This window comes from Tetrao urogallus (assembly GCF_951394365.1).
Source record: "Tetrao urogallus genome assembly, chromosome: 1".
Lineage (NCBI taxonomy): Eukaryota > Metazoa > Chordata > Aves > Galliformes > Phasianidae > Tetrao > Tetrao urogallus.
In genome coordinates this window covers 163,332,886-163,353,181 of record NC_136813.1, presented here as the reverse complement: position 1 = coordinate 163,353,181, position 20,296 = coordinate 163,332,886, and the positions used below count along the sequence as shown (strand labels likewise).

General features: G+C 41.2%; 1 protein-coding gene across 1 annotated transcript in view; it reads left to right on the top strand.

Annotated features, from left to right (window-relative positions):
• Positions 1-1,694: 1,694 nt before the first annotated feature.
• ARID2 (AT-rich interaction domain 2) overlaps positions 1,695-20,296 on the top strand; it is a gene marked incomplete at both ends in the record, with an annotated part of 103,777 nt that continues 85,175 nt past the window's right edge. Inside the window, 3 exons of the mRNA XM_079549351.1 lie at positions 1,695-1,786; positions 1,945-2,038; positions 3,143-3,240. Coding sequence (XP_079405477.1) covers positions 1,695-1,786; positions 1,945-2,038; positions 3,143-3,240 — 284 coding nt within the window. The remainder of the gene's footprint in view (positions 1,787-1,944; positions 2,039-3,142; positions 3,241-20,296) is intronic.

The following is a 20,296-nucleotide window of genomic DNA, read 5'->3' as shown; positions in this document are numbered from 1 at the left end:
CCCTGGGTCTCAGTGCGGGCTGTGAGGTAGGAGTGCTCCTCCAGAGCCCCACCTGCAGCTCAGGTACCGGCAGGGAGGCACGGAGGCCCACCTGGGGCCCCTCGGCTTCGCCGTCGGATGTTTGGGGCTGAAGGCCCCGCAGGCCCCTCTCGCCCCAGCTGCCCGGCCTGGCCACAGGTACCATCCTGCGCTCCTAGGCGCTGGATGCACGTGACGAGGGAAATATTTACAAATACCGCACCACCATATGCGGAGAAGAAGGTGGGATGCCGCTTATGGCTAACGCTTGTCTGGGGTGAGGGCCGCGTCCTTCCTTCTTCAGTAACATTTTGCTTCTGCGTTCTTTTCAACATATGGACACAGCAACGTGTCTCGGATGGAACGGAGCAGCCCTAAAGCTGTCCGATTACAGGGCACGGTATCTCGAGAAGAAAAAATAGGCGTTTGTGGGGCCCGGCGGAGTCCCGGCCCTGCCGCAGTCCTCCGGGGCGGCCCCGGCTCCGCGCCTCCCTCGGGGCACTGCGGGCCCCCCGGCCCGGAGCGGGGCTCCCGCCGCCCCCGCCGCACGGCGCTCCCCACCCCCACGCCATCCGGGGAGATTTCCTGTCCTTGGGAACACCTCGGGCCGGGGGACTCCAAACTTTTCCGAAAGTCAAAATCCGGCAGTGCCCCCTTCCGTCGCCGTCGCCTCTCCCCTCGAACTCGGGGCGCTCGGCTCGGCCCCGTTACCCGGCCCAGAGCTCCGAGCCCACCTCTCCCGCCCTCCCCCCGGAGCGGGGAGCGGCCGCTCGAGCGAGCCCGGCGCGGCGGGCGCGTTTCCCGGCCCTCGCCCTGGAACAACCGGTAGTAGCCGTTTTTTTTTTTTTTTTTTTTTCCTCCCCTCTCGTCCCTCTCCCTCTTCTCTTTCCGCCCGGCTTTGTGTGAAGTTTGCGGCACATTGCAGATGAGCCCTTAGCGGCGAGAGGAGCCTATTGTTCCCCGCCAGGAACTGCTTGCTGGGGCTGCGCTGGCTTTTGCCTTCGGAGCTGCCTCGTGCAGTACCGGGAGCGGCCTCCGGGCTCCGCTGTGTTGCGCTCTCGTCCAGGCAGAAGCACGGCGGCCTCAGATCTTTTTGTCTGAGAGAGAAGAGAAGTGAATCCCGTTGCCGCCGCCACCGCCGCCGCCGCCGTAGCCGTGCAGTGTGTGTGTGCGAGAGGAGGGAGCGAGCGAGGGAGAGGGCGACCGCGCGGAGCCGCGTCTGTAACACACACACACTGTCAGTACCTCACTCCGGCTCCCCCCACCCCGCCACAACAGTAACCCAATTCATTGTGTGATCCAGCAGCACCATGTTGAGTCTCATGTGCAGGCTGGATCGGCTGGGTTCGCGGTGCTGAGAGCGGCAGCGGGAGGAGGAATCGCGGAGCGTGCCCCTCTCGCTCCCGTCTCTGTGCCCGCGCGCTGTGTGGAGGCAGGACTCGCGGTTACCGCACTCGCGGGGCTCCCTTATTCCTTTTAAACTTTTTTTCAAGCAAGCCCCTCTCCATGGCCGATCCCCGGCCGAGCACGGGCACCTGGGTCTCTTAAAGGCGAGGAGGAGCCGGGGATTGTTGTTGTTGTCGTCGGCCGTTTTTTTTTTTTTTTTTTCAAATTGGATTTAATTTTTTTTTTTTTTTTTTACGAGGACCTTTTTTTTTTTTTTTTTTAATACAAAAATGGCAAATTCGACGGGTAAAAACCACGCAGACCAGCGGAGAAAGGGACTCGCTTTCCTGGACGAGCTGCGGCAGTTTCACCACAGCAGAGGGTGAGGAAAATGGGGAGATGGCACGGGAGGGGGGGAGGCTTTAACCGAGCAGATCCAACTTCCAGCCCCTTCCCTGAAGGACACGGCGGCCCCGGCGAGGGGAGAAGAGGGGGCAGAGCTGACAAGTGGCGGTGTTTTGTGTGGATCTCCTTTGGCAGGTCTCCTTTTAAGAAGATCCCTGTGGTGGGTGGGAAGGAGCTGGATCTTCACGCTCTCTACACCAGAGTCACCACTTTAGGCGGATTTGGGAAGGTGAGTGGAAGTTTTAATTTGGGTTTCCCTCCCGCTAACCTCTTCCCAAAAGTCTCCTCTGACCCCCGGGGGCGGCGGGGGGAGCCGGGGTGCCGGGAACCGGCCTATTTCCAGAGGGTTAGGGAAGGTGGGGGGTGGAAGGAGGAAGCAGGCAGGCAGGTTGGTGGCTCGGCCTTGTCGGCGGAGCGATGCGGGGGGATCGGGGTACGGCGTCCCCCCGCCCCGGCCTCGCCCCGGCCCCGTTCCCTGCCCACCCCCCACTTCCCCCCCCCGGCCCCGGGGGAAGGCGAGGGGGGAGCGGGGCCGTGAGGGGCAGTTTGTTTCGCTTGTGATTGCGGCTCTGCCCGCCTCTCTCTCAGGCAGACGGAGAGAGGAGAGAGTCTGAGCGCAGTTTTAGTGCAACTCAAAATTAGCGGGCATGTTTAACATCGATAATCGGCACGGAGCATGGGCTAGGAACCGAGCCTCGCGGCCGGGGGGGGCCGGGCGCTGCCCTGCGAGCTCTTCCCGGGGAAAAATAACAAAAGGGGCACCCGAGACGGTGTGTAATCAAATAGCCATCTTTAGGCTTCGAGGCTGGGGACAGAGATGTAGGCCTCAAAAGAAAGGCCTCTCCGTGGCTGTGGCTCCGGCCCGGGGGGACCCGCCGGGGGGACCCCGCGGCCCAGGGGGCGCCCCTCCCGCACCGCCCCGCATTGTGGGCAACTCGTGCGGGTTTTAACGGACCGCGGCAGGATTTAAAAGGGGGCGACAGAGGGAGCGGCGATTGGTTATTGTCCAGGCAGGAGAAACAACAACAAACAAACCCCAGAACGGCCGAACCCTCCTGCTCGACCCCGCGACGTGAAAAATAAAAATCGGGGCTGTGGAGGGGGAGGAGGTGGGGGAGGGGGGGGAGAAATGCTGGGGAGAAGCGGGGGGATTCCCGGGGGGAAACGCTAGGAAAGGCTGTCAGCAGGAAATGCGGCCCCAACCCCACACGCGTTCCTGTTTATTTATTTCAGTATATTTATCCGTTCGCTCCGTGGCAGCCCCCTGTTTCGGTGGGCTCTGTGGAGCGGTGCTGGGGGCACGGTGTGCATCGGGCCTGTGTTGTTCTGACAGGTCTCTGAGAAGAATCAGTGGGGTGAGATCGTGGAGGAGTTCAACTTTCCCAGAAGTTGTTCTAATGCTGCCTTCGCTTTAAAACAGTATTACTTGCGGTGAGTGCTACCAAGCTGTTGCTGTGGTATTTGTGAGTGTGGGGTTGTGTTTGGTTTTTGTTGCATGCAATAACAAAAATACCCCCGCTCTTTAAAAATGCTGTAACGTAGACCTGAAAATATGTCCAATTCCTTGTTTGTCTGGTGCAGTGGTCGGTTAAAGGTAATTATGTTTTGCAGCTATTTTATTTGCGTTTTACATCTGCAAATCTTAAACTTTGAAGAGATCCTCAGTATATAAACGGGGTACGTGGGAGACATTTCTGCTGATCGTTTCTGAACGGTGGTACTAAAGGACAGTTACTGAGGGATCCTGTTATTGCAGTTACAGAAACTTACTGTAATTTTTGAAGCGCTGAAATGTGTTCCTGTATGTAAAGTTGTTTATAGCTCAGTGGGGCCAGGCAGTGAGTGAAAATACATCAGCAGGAAGACAGACTGCTTGGGATAAATTGTATTGTTATCAATTACTAGCAGCGTTCATTAGGCTTTATTTTAGAGTACAAAAGATAAATATTAATTTTTTTTTTCTCTTACTGGAAAAATAATAGATTGCTGCAGCTTTTAAAAATAAGGTTACCTTCCTTGAAATCATACAGATGATTTTTTATGAGGCAGATTATTTTTTAATGTAGCGTGGAGTTAATGTTGAATATTTTAAATTACTGTGTGTGGTGCTGTTCAGTTACTGGATTTTTTTTTTTTTTTTTTTTTTTTTAAGAATTAATTTTGATTAACTTGGTAGTTATTTTTTATGTGAAGGATTTTGAAACTATTGCATGTATAGTGTCTCTAGGTGCTTTGTAGAAACATCTATTTAATTTAGAATCAAGTTTTATGCACACTAGTTAAGGAATGTAGTTTTATGTTTCTGCACTGTATAGATGGTATATTTAATTGCAGTTAAAGATAAGATAGATGAGTGATATGTAGGAAAGATGTATGGGCTTTTGGATTTCTGTTTTGGTGATCTGAGTACACACAAGCTTTATCTGTCTTCAGTTTGGCCTTCTGAATTAGGAAACGCAGTAATTGTACAGGTGCACTTTCTATTGGTTGTCCTAGATTGACTTCCAGCTTGAAGCTGTAGAGTTCAGAGCACAGTAGAGCAGTTATTGAGTTACAGTGATGCCTGGAAAACCTTAGTCAGATAGCTGTAGTTACTGAATTTTTCTTTTTTGTTGGTGTTGACATATGATTGCTTTAAGATCCAGACCGAGGAAATAAATGGCTATGGTTAATAGCTTTAGCAAAGTTTAGGATTGCTGCTAGGCCTAGGAATGAAGTGGGAAGCTCACTTTAGGCTGTCCTGTTTATTTTCTTTCTCTAATACATAATATTATGGTAGTGTTGCTGAAGAGTTACTGAATCATTGAGAATAGTTACTGCTTTTTGAATTCTTCTGTTGGACCATGTAGTAATCTATTACCTGACAATGTTTTGCATATAGTTTGCAAAATGATAAGGGTTTTTTTTTTTTTGTTTTGTTTTTTTTTTTTTTAATATATTGCTTTTAATTTCATATGATAGAAGCTCAAAAGCCTAACTTTTTGCACTGAAATGTCATGGTTGTATGTCATTTGTGCTTTCATATGTATTTTGGAAGCATTTATATGCTGTGAGAGTTAACATAATTAATGTTAATTTAGCATTGTAATGACCATTAATTTTTAACAAGATGCTACTTTATAATTTAGAATCCATCATCCAAAAACACTATTTTTATTGTTAACATTTTGTCATTGGCATTATTTTATATACGGCTGCTGAAAACGCATATAATTGATGATATATAATAATATAAATTGTTGTATTTTTTTTTTTTTTAATTTCTTTTAATTTAATTGGAGTTTTGAAGAAGTTGATAAGAAGAGTCTTTCAGAAGGTCTGGTTCATCACAATCTCTGTCATTTGCATAGGCCAATCTGAAATAAGCTGTCAAGGTGGTTGTTTGGGGGGTGGTTTGTTTTTGTTTTGCTTTTCGAATTACTGCTTTAGTCACTGTTGCTCTGGCATAATCTGAGTTTGATGTGTTTTCCAGCTGAGTTCACCGCCCTATATGTGTAGTATACAGGCTGTATATACACGTATATCTCTGTTGGGTTAATGCTTGTTTAGCTTTAGTACTGAAGGTTTTAGGGGGATTTGGTTATAGGGAAATAGAAGTGCCGTAATGCTAAATTTATAGAAAGAGTTTTGTGTATCTGTGTCAAAGACCACAACCTGAGCTTTCTCTCAGGGCTGTATTTTTATGAACCGCTGAGAAATTAACCTTGGGTTTAAAAAATAAAACATGAAAATGCTCCTCTTGAGTCTGAAATATGAGTGTAGTCCTGATCTCACTATTGTAATGACTTTGCAAACAAATTCAAACAAATTGAAGCAAGGTTAACTTCAGTGTACGTTTTTGTCCAATTGAGTGTTATGTCCTATGAAGCGATGCAGTGATCTGCATGGCAGGTGGGATCCTGCTGGATTCAGAGGCATTCGGTGGTGTGCACCTACAGGAATACATTTATGGATTTGGATCCGTGATGGTTTGGGATGAAAGTTGCTTCTTTCTATGAAACATCTGGCATACCGCGTTGGCTGAGATAAAATCTCAGGCTGCACGGACCCCTTGCTTGGTTTACTGTTATCTCTAGTAATGCAGTCATTTCGACTCTAAATTGCTGTGTAAATAATTTAGAAAGTTGAATTATTTTGTGTGGCATTAGTAGTCCTGTTGGCTTCATCATACTGAGTGTTTTGCAGAACAATCATCAGATAACCTTCCTGTAAGCTGTTGTCAGGTGTGTCTTTTTTCTTGCAGCTACTTCTTTTTGACTCTTGTGGAATTGTGCTTTGGGAATGTATGTTAGACTTCATTCACGATGTAAACTGTTTAAATTTCTGACACAATTCTGATAAATGATAATTGAAAATATGATAGGCCATCCTGTCATCCCCTTTTTTTTCCTTGCGCTGCCCTCTCTTTTCTCGCACTAGAAAAAGTTATTTGTGACAGTGAAAGTCTGAACCATTCAAACTTTGTGCCTGCATTGCTTTGAGCTGTCTGACAGGTGAAATAATTCATGCACTGTGGTTCTTAGTGAGCAAAGCCACACTGCTGATAACCACTGATACTTGTTAATGTAGTTCTGTAAGTCTCTGTAAGCGTCACAGAGTGTAAGTCCCTTGGATGTAGTGCAAATTAGACGCTTCATCTCAAGTGAGGTGAATTAGGAAAGCATTTTCTAAATGCACCTCTAAAGATTATTTTATACTGTAAATGAAAATAATATGGAGTAATAAATGCAAGTATTGGTAGTGTGGGCATGCATTTACATTTTTGTTAGTTGGTAAACATGCAGTAGGTGAAAACAAAGTTAACATGAAATACAGGCTGTTTTTTGTGTTAGTAATTGATGAGATGACATTCCTACAAAGAATTGGACCGACGTGACCTTGTATGTTAGTATAAGGTTCTGCTGGTTTTCACGTGAGAGTGATACATTTATTTCTGTTGTGGGTCTGCATGAGGCCTTTGAGAGTGAGAGGCCTTGTGCAAATGAAGTACAAAATGAGTTCAAAATGAGTTTTTACTTTTAAAAAGTATTTGTCTGCATTAAGAGATATTATGTGAAAGGACAAAGTGTGGGTGAGATAAGTTTGAGTCTCGGTTCTGTGAAGCTTATGGTGAAGGCAGCAGAACTTAGTTAATGCTGGTAAAAAGGTGAGTAATAAGTTTGCTGTTGTAAATATTGGGAAGGTAAGGGATAATTGAGTAGAGAGAAAATAGGTCGATTTGTAAATGGAAAAGGGCATAAAGTTAGTATGAAGGCAAGCCATTATGGTGACCTTCTTGAAAATGCATGTATGGTAGGATAAAAAAGTATGAGCAGTTAAAAATCAGGATCGTATGAAATAGCTGTTGACTACAGAGGGGCACTTAAAAGTTAGAGACTTTTTTAATGAGAATACTGATTTCCAACTTAATAAATGAACAAATAAGAAAGAGGGAACAGTGGGGGGGAAAAACATGAGCTGAAGAACTAGATAAACTTGGGGGATTCTAGTTACTGGTTTTAATAAAATAATGGCAGAAACGTTAGGGAAACAACAATAAAAGCCTGGAATTTTCTAAGCAAAATTACTTTGAAGAAGTGTTTTTGTTACTTTTCTTGCTCTGATACTGCAGCAGCATCTGCACAGAGATCAGTGGTGATGGGTAGGTACAGGACTGGCTCGCTTGCCACATCTGATTGCAAGTTGAAGGCCTCAGAGGATGAAGGGAAAGTTGTAGCTGTAGAATTATTTTGCATATTTAACTGAAATATAAATACCTCTCTGAATCACTCATTAACAAATTATTTATCTATATCTATAGACATCTGAGTGAAAAATTGGTTGAAGGACCATAAACAAAAATCAAACAAAGTATGGAGGATGTATTTGGTGAGTCACAGCAGTTTTAGGTGATAGGAGTGCTTGCATATGCACACAGCAATACAAGATTGGCCATTTTAGGCATATTTAGTGTTGTGTTAAACTTAATAATAATAAACTTAATGAGAAAGTGACTAGTACACTAGTGACATTAGCAGATGATAAGGGAAGGGTTAAACAAAAGAGCAGAAAAACCAGTTATCTAAAGAAATCAGACATGTTGGAAAATATAAATGAGATTATTTTGGAAAACGCGCTCTAACGTGTGAGGGACAGTAATCCAAAACAGGTATTCACTGTGAGGGAATAACCTGGAAAGCAGTACTGCTGAGAAAGGGATAGGAGCAATACCATGGGCCTGATAATCCTGTCAGTTGTGTGCACCCAGCTCCCTTTCATATGAAAAGGATTTGTGCATGCTTCTGACAGGGAGAGCAGGCCTCAGTGTACAGTATGGTGTATAGACTTTGTGAAACAGGATGGAGTGAGTTTAGGTTACATCCACAGAGGCACTGGAAATGAGAGGGAGTGATTTTTGCATGAGACTGTGCGACTGTATTTTAAGTACTGTTTTACATCCAGGCACCTTTGCAACAGGTGTGGCAACTTGACAGAAACTTAGAGAAGAACAGGAAAATACACAGAAGACAGAAAGGACTAATTGATTTTAAAATAAGTGAGAAATAAGTATATCTTATGTGGCTAAATGAATATTTTGGGTGAAACGGGGACGTGGTATCTTAGAAGCATTTTGAAGGGCCCACATACTTAAAAGGGAGATAATTTTTAATAAGATAGGAAGTTATGTTAATGTGTTAGCTGAGATGAAACTGAGGGAGAAAATTCAGTGCAGACAGCAGCACAAAAACCATAACACATGCTGTTCAGAAGTTGGATGAGTATGACAAGTTTAGCTGGGGGGCAACCCACCGCATGGGCTATCCAAACCCAGGCTGGTCAGGGTGATACATACTGTGTGATAGGGGTGAGCCAGGACTGGCAGAAAAAAGGATCAGATGACCTTGCAGGTTCTGTCCATTCTTGAATAACATCATAATGAAGGCTTTCATCTTAAAAGCTACAAACATTTATTATAACACTACAGACTTCACCTGAAAAATGTACTGCGCTTAATTTGGTCACAAATCCTGTAGTTTTTGGCAGGACAGAGAACGAATACATGGGTGACATTTTTGTGATTTCTGTCTGGAATTATTTTTCCCTCTCAAGGTAAGAATTGCAAGGCATGTTTCGGTGAGACATCTGAGGCCTTGCTTTTCAGTCTTAAGCCAGTATTTTACGTAGTTGGAGAGAAATTTTGGTTTAGTTGTACTGTAATAATGCAGTTGACATTTACAGTCAAGAGTAGGTACTGTTTGTGCCCTGAAGTTTTATTCTGACAAATTAAGTATGTTGGTCATTAAAATATCAAAATGTCTCTCTATAGGAGTTAATTTATTTGGATGGTTATTGTCTAGTCACAGTTGCTGTGCATCTGCTCGGAAGATGGTAGAGCCTGTATAAAAACATAACCTGCAAGCAGCAGGTGAAAGGAGGAGTAGTTACCTTAAAATGTATCTTCCTTAGAGTTGTGTTGTGTTACTAGGCACTATGCAGATGAGTTTGACCTCTATCGAAGTTCCTGGGCTTTTCCTGCAGAGGGTAAACTCCATTGCTGAAAAATGCAGTGAAAAATTAGTGAGGTGAATGTTAACATACTTTCTGATTATTTCCTTACAAGCTTTTTAGTAGAAATGATTACCTCAGTGCTCCTAAGGTGAAATATTCCGGTTTATTGGGAGAGGGGGGGGAAGTGTTGTTCTCCAGTTGTAAAGCAGAATTCTGATTGCTTAACTGGAAAGCTTATCCAGCCAGATGTCAGAACTAATAATCTACAAAAAGCAAATTTCTGGGAGCGCTGTAGTAACTCTTGGTGACTTCAGGGCCTACCTGAATCTTCTAATGGCTGGTGCAAAGTTTATATGTTAATACCATTTTCCAATCATCAGCTGAAACAATATAAAAATTAATTTATGTTTTTGAATTATTAATAGCTATGAGAACATCTTAGGTTTGAATAAATGGTAAGTAAATTACAGCAAGACTGAGAATGCACAAGGATGGAAGGATATTGCTTCTCTCCTGCTAGAGTGGAATAAGCCTGGGCTGAGAAAAAGGGCTTCAGACTTTCTTCTGTTGCTAATAGGCTTTAATTACCTTTTTTATTTGCAGTGAAACCTCAGTAGATAAGGCTTTCATACTCTTTCCTATCCTAGCCCCTTCTCTCCTTTCCTCAGTAGTGGTTTAGAGATACAATTTATTCTGGTTTACAGGTGTGAGGTACTAGAAGTGCATAGAAGTTCAGAGCGTTCCTTTGAAAAGTGCATATCAAATGGGAATGAAATCCAAATATAGTGTAACTTCTTGTTTCTTTAGTAACACAAGATTCCAGTTAGGATAGCCAACTTTTTTTCTTTTGTGCCTTATTTCAACTGTCCATAAGGGAGGATATACTGGTAATTACCATCTTTTAGAGTTCCTTTTTAATCAGTGGCTGAGGAAGCACTGTCTAAAAAATACAACAGACTGGAGTTGTGTTCTGTGAACTGGGAAAGTGAAAACTAAGTATGCAACAGATTATGAGAGTGGATTGTTTGTGGTTTGTTTTAAAATGCTTGTTCAGAGTCCCAAAGTGGTGTCTCTCAGCTTCTGTGGGGCTACTTGAAATAACTGCAGTATCAGTCAGCATTGTTACAAGACACACAGCTCATACAGGGAGTTAAATATAGGCCAGAGATCGCATAACAAAATCTTGTTTCTGGTTATCAATCTGATAGGTATTTATTCAGTGGCCTTAGTTAAATCATTTGCCATCTTTTTATTCATATTTATAAAGCTAGTATAGTGATTGTTTACCTGTCTCACAGAGAAGTGTGAGACTGTAAGCTCTTTAATGCAGGGATTGTGTCTCTTCATGCTTCTATGTCATATCTTAAATATATGAAAATGAATATAAATTAGGAATATATGAGGAAAATAAAACTCTTCGTAAGCTTGTTTGCCCTCTGCAGTATTGAAAAGCAGAAAATATAGCATAGATGAGAGAAAGAACAATCTTTATTCCTTAGGGAATAGATAAACTTGGGATACCTAAGCAGAGAAATATTGGAACAGTTGAAAGAAAGAAGCTTATCTTAAGAAAGGATAATAAAACAGCAAGATGGTACCCAGAATAGCGAGCTTAGGCTTTGCCTGAGGTACTAGATTAGTGAGCTGGGTATCAGATCTAAAATACAGTCTCCTTGGAGCAATGAGTTCAAGTCTGAGCAGACCTGAATTAGGTTTTCAGCAACATGCTGGTGACACCGAATTCTCTGCTTTTAGTTTTCATATCTTTAAAATAATGTGCATGCATTTATTTTAACTCTAGATAAATGGTAGCAAGCCAGCTGTGCTATGAAGAGGGATTGCATATCGTTACAGCAGAGTTCTGCTGAATGATGCAGTAGAGCATGTTTCTCTGCAACAGTGAACTGTGCTCATATTATTTTCCTTTTTTATTGGTGTGGGAGGAGCAACTGCTCAGATTAGGAGTCTTGTAGAGTAACTTACAGGGTTAGTTGTCAATTCATAGCTTCATCTTCTGCGTAGAAGTCCTGTGTGGTAGCGCAGTTATGATGCAGAGAGACCTTTCAGATCACAATGTTTGCAACAGTTTTTGTATGTTTGTTTGCTGAAGTTTTGGCGGGTGAAACTTACGGCTACAGTTACTTCTCTGTTGTTACGTACTGTGACATTTGTTGGTTGGCCTCTGCCTCCCAGTCGAAAGGTTGTGGTGCTTCCATGATAATCCACGTGGAGAGATTCTCAGCTCTGTAAATCACTGAGCCACGTGACTGCCTTTGAGTAGCTCTGTTCTTTTGGGGAGTACTCTGTAGTACTGCTGTAAGTTGTGTATTATCAGGACATTATGCATTGGGGTAACTGTTCTTCTGGGCTGCAACCCAAGGACTTAGGTTAAATAACAGTAGTTTAAGTAAATTTAGCATGTTCTTAGTATGTTAACAAAGATTATTATGTAAATAGATGTAGTAGTACTGTGTGACATTATTATTACTACTTTAACATTTGAATTGAAAGAAAACCTATGAAAATAAACATAAGAATTCTACTTCCCTTACGCAGTTACTTGACTCAGGACTATCTGGGTTCTGGTGACTCTGATTAAATGCTCTAGAACCCAGTCAGGTGAACAGTTCCATGCTACAGAGTTTATATATGTCCTCTGTGATTTTGGGGAAGATAGCAGAGCTGTTTTTTGAATGCTTTTTGCCTCCTGATACCATCTATGAAAACCTGGGAAAATTTACATTTGAAATGAACAGTCTGTGTTCATATCATACCACAGTTGCACAGTAAATACCTGAAAAGATCAGGATTGACCTCATTTAAGTATGAATATGCAACCTTATCTTTGTCTCCAGAGTATATTCTTTATAATAGAGCCTTATGCCCTCTGTGGTAATAAATTCCATGGCAGTATTAATCTGTTGTATCACTGAGGTTTTTTTTTCTTAATATACGTTTACATAATTCTGACTCATTGCTCAATGTGGTAATTGATTATTCTCAATGGCAGTTATTTCTGAGGAGTTCTTGGGTGTGCTTCCTGGACATCCTTTCCCCACTATCTTGGCTTCCACGGTGTTACCCCACATGGGCCAATTCAGAAATTCCTTTGCTTGTGGTTTGAGGGGGAATTACCTGTGATTGGCACTGAAGCTCACACGTCTTTTTTTCTCCTTCTCTTCTAATCATAGTCTTCTCAGTCTTTGACTAAAAGGTGGAATTCATTTTCTGTTCCTTGACCCCTTAATATCTGTAGCCACAGACAGCATGTGGAATATTTACTGTAATCAAATGAATTCCTAATTGTACAGAAAACTGAAGAAGAGAAAAGGGGTATGCAGGTAAAAGGGCAAGAGGACAAAGCGCCAAAAGTCAGGTGCCTAGCAACCATAAAATACTGAATTTTACAACAAAATGGTAACAGATTCCATTGGATCTGAAAAAAAAAATAAAAAGTCTGCAGCTGTGGACATGCGGAATTCACAGGATCCAGACCAATATCTAAAAGGTATTTCACACATCTGAAAAATGTGCTTTCAGGTACTCTGCAGACCCAGTCAGGCATTGCAGCATTGCCGTGTGTTTTGCTTGTTCTTCCAAGGTCATTTTGGTAACTGTAGCGTGTAGAAACACAATTTTTATTTTAGGGAAAATTTTGTTTTGGAGCACAGTTATGTGCAAAAGCTGATCACTATAGTAAATTATGGTGTTTAATATTCAGAGTCTTAACTGCCACACAGATTGAGATACCTTTAGTAAGCATTTTTCTTTACATGCTTCAAAATGCATTTTCCAACAAACTTAGCTAAACTTGTGCTGTTGTATACCACGTGCTTCTTTGAGTATAACATGAAGCTATTTATTGGAAAGTACGTTAATCAGTGCATATAGAAACATAGTGGAAAGTATTAAAACATCAAAATACAATACTCAATGACAGTGACTTCATTACACTCTGTAGTGTTTCATTAGTATGTCTCATAATTAATGTGCTATTATTACTGAAGTATAATTTCCTTTCTAGAAAGATGTTTTTTGTCGTAGAAGAATACAAGATTTGTTTTCTGTTTAGACTTTTACATCACTGGTGTACAAATCCTACTTTTCTGAAGTAGCTTAGTGAGCAGTTTAAATGTATTTTAAACAGAGTTAGTCTGATGAAGACAGTGCTTCTGAAGTAAGATCAAAGAGAAAGGTGGTTCTAAAATGGTTTAGTGTTCTCTGTATGCCTATACACACAAACTCCTCGCTTCCCAAAATGTACTTTCTTCTGTATGGATATGTCTCTCTGTTGCAGTTTGAGGTGATAATTGTCCATAAAGTTATGGGTCCAGTGTAAAGCCAAAATATTCTGTTAGTTTTATGGTGACTTGCTGCTTATATTGATCTGCTTATGAGCTCTGATTATGGACTTTCGCCCGTGTGCCATAGAAGAATCTCATTCTTGTTTGGAGCTGGGCTGATAGCAATGGCATTCTCAGTTCTGCACGTGTACTTTGAAGGTCGGATTCATAAGATCTGGGCTTTATATACTAACATAAACTGTGCTGGCCTTAGAAGGAAAGGCCCTCAGATACTGCAGTAGGTGTAAACACGGTGTTTGTTTCTTTGCTTGTCCTCAGGAGGCTTTTGTGCAGAAACGAAAGTTGCACGCAAGGTGTGTGTGTGTGTTTTAATTTTATTTATATATATTCTATTTTATTTATATATGTAAATATGTATATTAGGTGTTTAAGAATATGACAGGATTTGTTTTTTACATGGTTAAATAAATTTAAGCATTCGGGAGTTCTGGTGATCTTGGTAAGTCTGGAAAACAAAGAGCTGTTGACACTTACTGAAGATCCAGCTGGTGGAAAGATCTACGGAAGATCTACATCTACATTAAGCTTTAAAATTCAACTTAGCAGTCATTTTATATGTTAAATATGGAAATGTATATCTAAACTTTAACTTATTAGTGCAAAGATGCTTGTAATCATTGTTTCTTGTATGAATGTACCAAAGAATTTACTCACTTTAATTTCACTGTTGTAGTGTGATCTGTTGTATTACCAACTTTTACAGCATTTGTAACACTGGAATAACTATGATTAGAACCTTCTTTATGTTGTGAAAGTAATGATGGAAAGTTGTAGTGAAATAGACACAAATGTGATTGTTTGCATACCAAATAGTGTACAGCAGCAGCATAAACTTACAGATTGTTGATCTGATTGCCTTACAAGATAGAACCTTATAGGGCAGATTGCACAGAGCTCCACTGTAGGAGGCCACCAGGTTGAAGTGACTCTCAGTGCTGTGTTTTTATTTTTTTATTTTTGCCAAAGCTTATTTGGCTCAGATCATTTGCTGAGGTTTGCAGATTTGAAGAATGAATTTATTTCTTGACTTGGCATGTGCCCATTGGGAAAATCTACATCTCCATGCCAAGCAATCCAGATGTGCAGCATGGAGGCACTGAGATGCATCTGTGCTGCTGGGTTGCTGGCCAGTCTGGTGCTCGTACCCTGAGCTGAGAGGCATACCCTGAGCGCCGGGTCCACTTGGGCCCACCACATGAAAGCCAAAGAAGAGGGAAGATTAAGTGTGTGGAGCTATTTTAGTGAGGGAGAAGAGCTGTTGAACATAGGTAGTTGATTTGCAAAGGGAGTGTGAATGTAGAGAACTGGGTGAGAAAGCCAGTGTGTCTGTGTACTGGTGGTGATTGGCAAGGTTTATGGGATAGATACATTTCAGAAAGAAAAAGGGAGGTTATGTAATCAAGTACTGAAAAGTTACAGTCTTTAATGGTCAGCTCCCTCATAGAATCATGGAATCACAAGGTTGGAAAGGACCTGCAAGATCATCCAGTCCAACCGTCCTCCCATTACCACTGTTACCACAAGCACCAAACCACATCTCAGCTCCTCTCCCAGACGCCTCTTGAACACCGCCAGGGACGGCGACTCCCCCACCTCCCTGGGCAGCCATTCCAGTGCCTGACCACCCTCTGAGAGAAAAAGTTCTTCCTTACGACTAACCTAAACCTCCTCTGGTGCAGCTTGTGGCTATTGTTTAAGTTGGTCACTGGATATTACGACTTTTGCCCAGAGCTGGGTTGCTGCTGAGTGAAGGATGTCATAGTGAAGTGCTGAGTAATCTCTGGACTCAAACTGCACCACCTGCTTTCTGCAGTGAGGTTTTGATGTACGGTATAAAACTTCCAGTGGCTCTTCTGCATCTTCATTTGTACTGGCAGTGCTGCATTAATATTACAAATTTCTGTTCTGCTGGTTTATATTTTTTGTTAACACCAAATTTACCATTCTCGTTTTAATGTAAGAATTCTATCATCATAATTACTGTTACTTCTATCCTTGTATTAAAACATGATAAGGGCATAAAATGAAAATAAAAGGATTTTATCTCTTCCTTAAAGAGCTTTCAGGGAGTTGGTTTCTTCGTGGTAAAAAAACCTGTTTATAGGCATTGCTATGCTTAAGAAAGCTAGAAAAATACAGTTGTGGAACTGTGAGGGTTTTTTCAAATGTTGATGTTGTAACTTTCTGAAGACAGAGACATTTCTGAGTAATTTGTTCATTAATTATATGAAATGCAGGAGTGCTGTTAAGTATGTGGCATATGAAACACCAGTTGTTAGCTTCAGTTTGAGATAGTTGTATTAGGACTACTTCTGTCCCACCTCTGATACTACGAATTTGTTCAGAATTGATTTCCAACTGACAATTTAATGGAGTAAGCTTTCACAAATTCTGAGAAAAGTTTTTATACCCATGTGAAAATGAAGATTTGGAGACAAAGTTTTAGTTTTGGGATGGAATTAATTACAAAGTGCTGTTTCTTTTTGATAGTTCATGACCATATGTATTATATATGACCATATATGCTTGCCCTGGGCCTTAGGCTTGTGTACTTTGGGAAGAGAACTACTAAACTCAGTTTAGAGCATAAAAAGTGGCTACTGTTTAAAACTACTCCAAGTAGTGGAATGTAAATAGTTCAGTGCAGTTAGTGTGCAGAGAGCGGGTGAACCACTCAAAGGTGTGGGCAAACTGTATTTTTCATGCAACTGCAATTTCTGCTGTAGTATACAAATACCGTCATACAGCTGCATAGTTTTTTGTTTATGATTGGAATGATTGTTTATAATATATACTTTTTCTTTCTGAAAGAAAACAGAAATTTGTGTTTCGCGGTTGTGCTTATTGCCACTTCTCTTTTGAGCTCTCGGTAATGTTGATGTCTCCAGAGAAAAAAGAAAAAAACCGTTTAAAGGGGGATACATATCTGCCTGCTCTACCTCAGTGCATGGAGGAGAGTGGAAAAGGAGCATAGCTCCTCATTGTTTCTTGCAAATATACATCAGAAATTATTGCTGTTATCTTACTTAGCAGCTTGTGGCATCCTTTTTCAAGCAGACAATATTGCTGTCCCTTGAGTGACTGCTGTGCTGCTGACATTGCCCCCCAGTAGTGATACAAGCTCTGCTTTCAGGTTTTTGGTGGTGCTCAGGGGTTGTGGTGGTTGTTTTGTTGCTGTCGTTTGATTGTTCTGTTGTTGTTTGTTTGTTTGTTTGTTTTTAATTATGGAGATCTGTTTTTATGGACACCTGCATCAGGGTTCCACTGAGTGCAACATTAGCTGCAGAGAGGCATGCCAACAGACTGCAGTCCTGAATTGCCTACTTCTGTTGTTTGTTTATTCTTTTGTTTATTTTTATCAAGTTTTGTAAGTTATTGCATTACGGTTGACTTTCCGAAGAGTTTTTCAGTTTGCTTTCCTTTAGGTTTGTAAAGGTTGTCATATGTACCAAGGGAAGTCCCGTTACAGGCAAAACAGGAAGAACAACTCCTAGAATATGGAGAACAACTCCTAGAATGTAGAAAAGACTCTGCATATTTAGCAATTATTTATTTTTTATCTCCTTTTCCCTTTTTCAGTAGGTTTGCTACATTAGATCATGTCTTGTCACTTGGGTAATTCTCAAGGCTTAGCGGTTGTCTTGTGTTCCTGGAAGTTATTTACAGATGGAGATAAATAGGTTTTTTTGGCTAGTCCATAAAATGGAGCATTAATGAGTGATCAAATTAGTAAAAACTTTAGGTCTCACTCTAGTGTGAACGTGGGTGCTACATGAGGAAGAGAGAGAAAGATCAGAGGATCTTGGTGAGTTTTAAAATGAAGATATGTGATGATTACAGAGGTTGTTATTTTTGCAGTATTTTCGAGAAAGCTGAGTAGGGACATTTTGCTGGCAGTGGTCTTAGAACAGGTGAGCTTTCCTAGTCACAGATTGTCATGTAGAGTTTGTGTGTGTGTAGATTTTGTATGCAGAAAGCATATATGAGAGCGTAGTGTGCATTGATGATGATACAGGAGGCAGTGATAGAGAGATTAATACAGTATGGAAAGTTAAATGACAGAGTTTATCAAGGAATAATACCATAGGTTAAAAGTGTTGAGACAGGTAGATTTGTGGAGCAGAATGTGTGCAGAACAGACTGAGTTATGCTTGAAAACATTTTCCTTGACCGTCAGAAATTCCTGTGTAATCAAGACACTTAATCAAATGAAATTATGGCAGTACTGTGAGGATGTTTGGTGAAAAGAGTACAAATAGCATTGAGTTAATAATAATAACACAAGAGATGTATGGCTGATTATGAGCCATAAAACATCGGCAGCTGAGGTTGAAAATAAAATAGAGTATAAGAAAGTGAGTATAAAATGCTGCATAGTTAAGAATCTCTGTGACATGCCATCATGAGGGAACAAGAGAATCCTTAGTGTAGATTTGGACTTCTTGGCAGAAGGTGAATGGTGAGGCATTTGAAAACAAATATTATTCAGTGGGATTCTGCTAAGGCTTAAATCCTTGATAAGTTTGTATCTCTTACACTGGGAAGTGAAATGCCTGAAGAAATCTTAGTAGTCGTGTAGTAAGTTATTTGAGGTATTATTTATGTAGTTTTATGTTTATTTTTGTATGACTTAGTTGTTTTTGTACCATTTAAAGGACTTCTGAAAAAGTAAAGAAGTGTTAAAGAATGTACCAGCTGTAGTTTCCATTTGTTCTTTTTACTTTAAGTATAAAATACTGCTGTTACAGACCTCATTTAAATTTTTAGTGCTAATCATTTCAGAGATCACAACTGTGGTGCCTGGCAGTAATCCAACTCCTGATGCACAAGGCAAGAACATTTGCCCTTAGAGGAAGAAAACCTCATGGAAGTATTCTTCTGCAAAGTCACGTCAGCGAGCATCAGTACTTGCTTAGTGGACGTAACTGCCACTGTTACTTTACTTTCTTTCCCTTTGTAGCTCCATCTTTGTGCATCTTGCTCTGCAGCCGTGCCCCCATAGGTGTTTATTGAGGAGGCAAAGACAATAGATTCTGGATGTAAATAAACAGAATGTGTGAGATAAGGTCGTCTGTAGGACTCATGTTCCTCTCTCAACCTTTTTCTGCAAAGAGATATCCGTACTTTTTTATCAATAATACTTAGGTTAGACATCTTTTGGAGAAGTGATTGATCTCCTACCACTTCTCCATGTACTACACTGTTGCTTCAGAATTCTGAAATCAGTTCTCAGTTGTCTGCTGCCTTGTGGGATATTGTCAGCAGGACCCTTCTTTCCTTAATAACCAAGGCTGAAATGCAGTTTATGTGCAGTCTCACTGTTTTTCGTTTCAATTGTGTACGATTTGAGCAGCAATTGGGAGATTATGGATGCAGAAACGGTCCTGAGTCTGAATGGAGAAAGTTATCTATCATAAAGTTTGAGGACTGCTACCACAAATGCCTCTCACTTTTATGGTTAAATAAATACATGTATCTTTATCTTAGAAAAAAATCCATATTCCTGTTCAGTAATGCAGTACAGTATGTGAAATTAGACTTGCCCTATGGCTGGTAAGAATTTTTGTAAGGACAACTTGACAAAAGATGTTTGGTTGAAACGATGCTTATTTTCTTGTACTGTAGTTCTCACCCTGAAGATCTCAGGCTTGTTTTCAGTTTACAAAATGTTATTTACCACAACTGTTAGTTGACTTGAAAATGGATTGTTAGTGTTTTGCAGTTGTGCAGCAAGTGTAAATATTTCATACCTGAACAGTTTGATTTAATTAGAGGAAGGTTTCTTATTTTTATTTTAAGAAAGTTTTTTTACTACAGAGGAAGGATGGCAGTGGAAGACTGCTTTAGCAGTGTGAGCCTTAATTGTGGGTGAGCTGCTTTGGCGTTCCAGGTGTCTGCGTCTGCAAGCCTCTCAGCTTGGAATTGGAAGTTGTTTGTATTTACTGTCTCATGCTAAAATACTTCGGAAGTTTAGATTGTAAGTAGAACTTCCTTTCTTCATGACAGTAGTGGTATTTTAGTGCAGGTAAACTAAAACCTGAATGCCAATGTCAGGATTAATCAGAGGTACAGTTATTACCTCCTATTAGCTGGGCTGTTTCACACAAGCCTTTCTCAAGTTTGTCTGTCGTGATCTCTTCTGGAGTTTTATGTAGGGCTGCCCCATTTTTTTCTTAAACCTGTTTGTAAGCTTTCTCCAGTGGTACTTGTTCCTTCATCGTTTATTTTGCTGCTGCAGTAAGCACTATGCTTGTACATACAAAAATAACCAAGCAAGTCTACTTTTCTTTTACCAGACTGCAAATGACTGATTTACTACTGCGTGAAGAACAATCAGTTCTAGGCTTTGCCTTACATGATGATCTCAGAAACGAGCAAGATCCCTCTAGTTAGAGTGGCTACCTGTTCATGTTATGAATTGCTCACGAACATAAGAATCGAGCAGCCTACCAGCAGAAATGAAGATAGCACCATAGTGCACATAGCACCATAGTACCACGTAGTACAGTACCACAGGTTTTTCATCATGTACCGTAAAGACAGTAGGGTGTCAAATTTATACCTAATATAAAGTTGATGATGACTGCGTATCACTTCTTTAGAAGAGCAGGAAGGAATTTTTTTGAAATTAATAT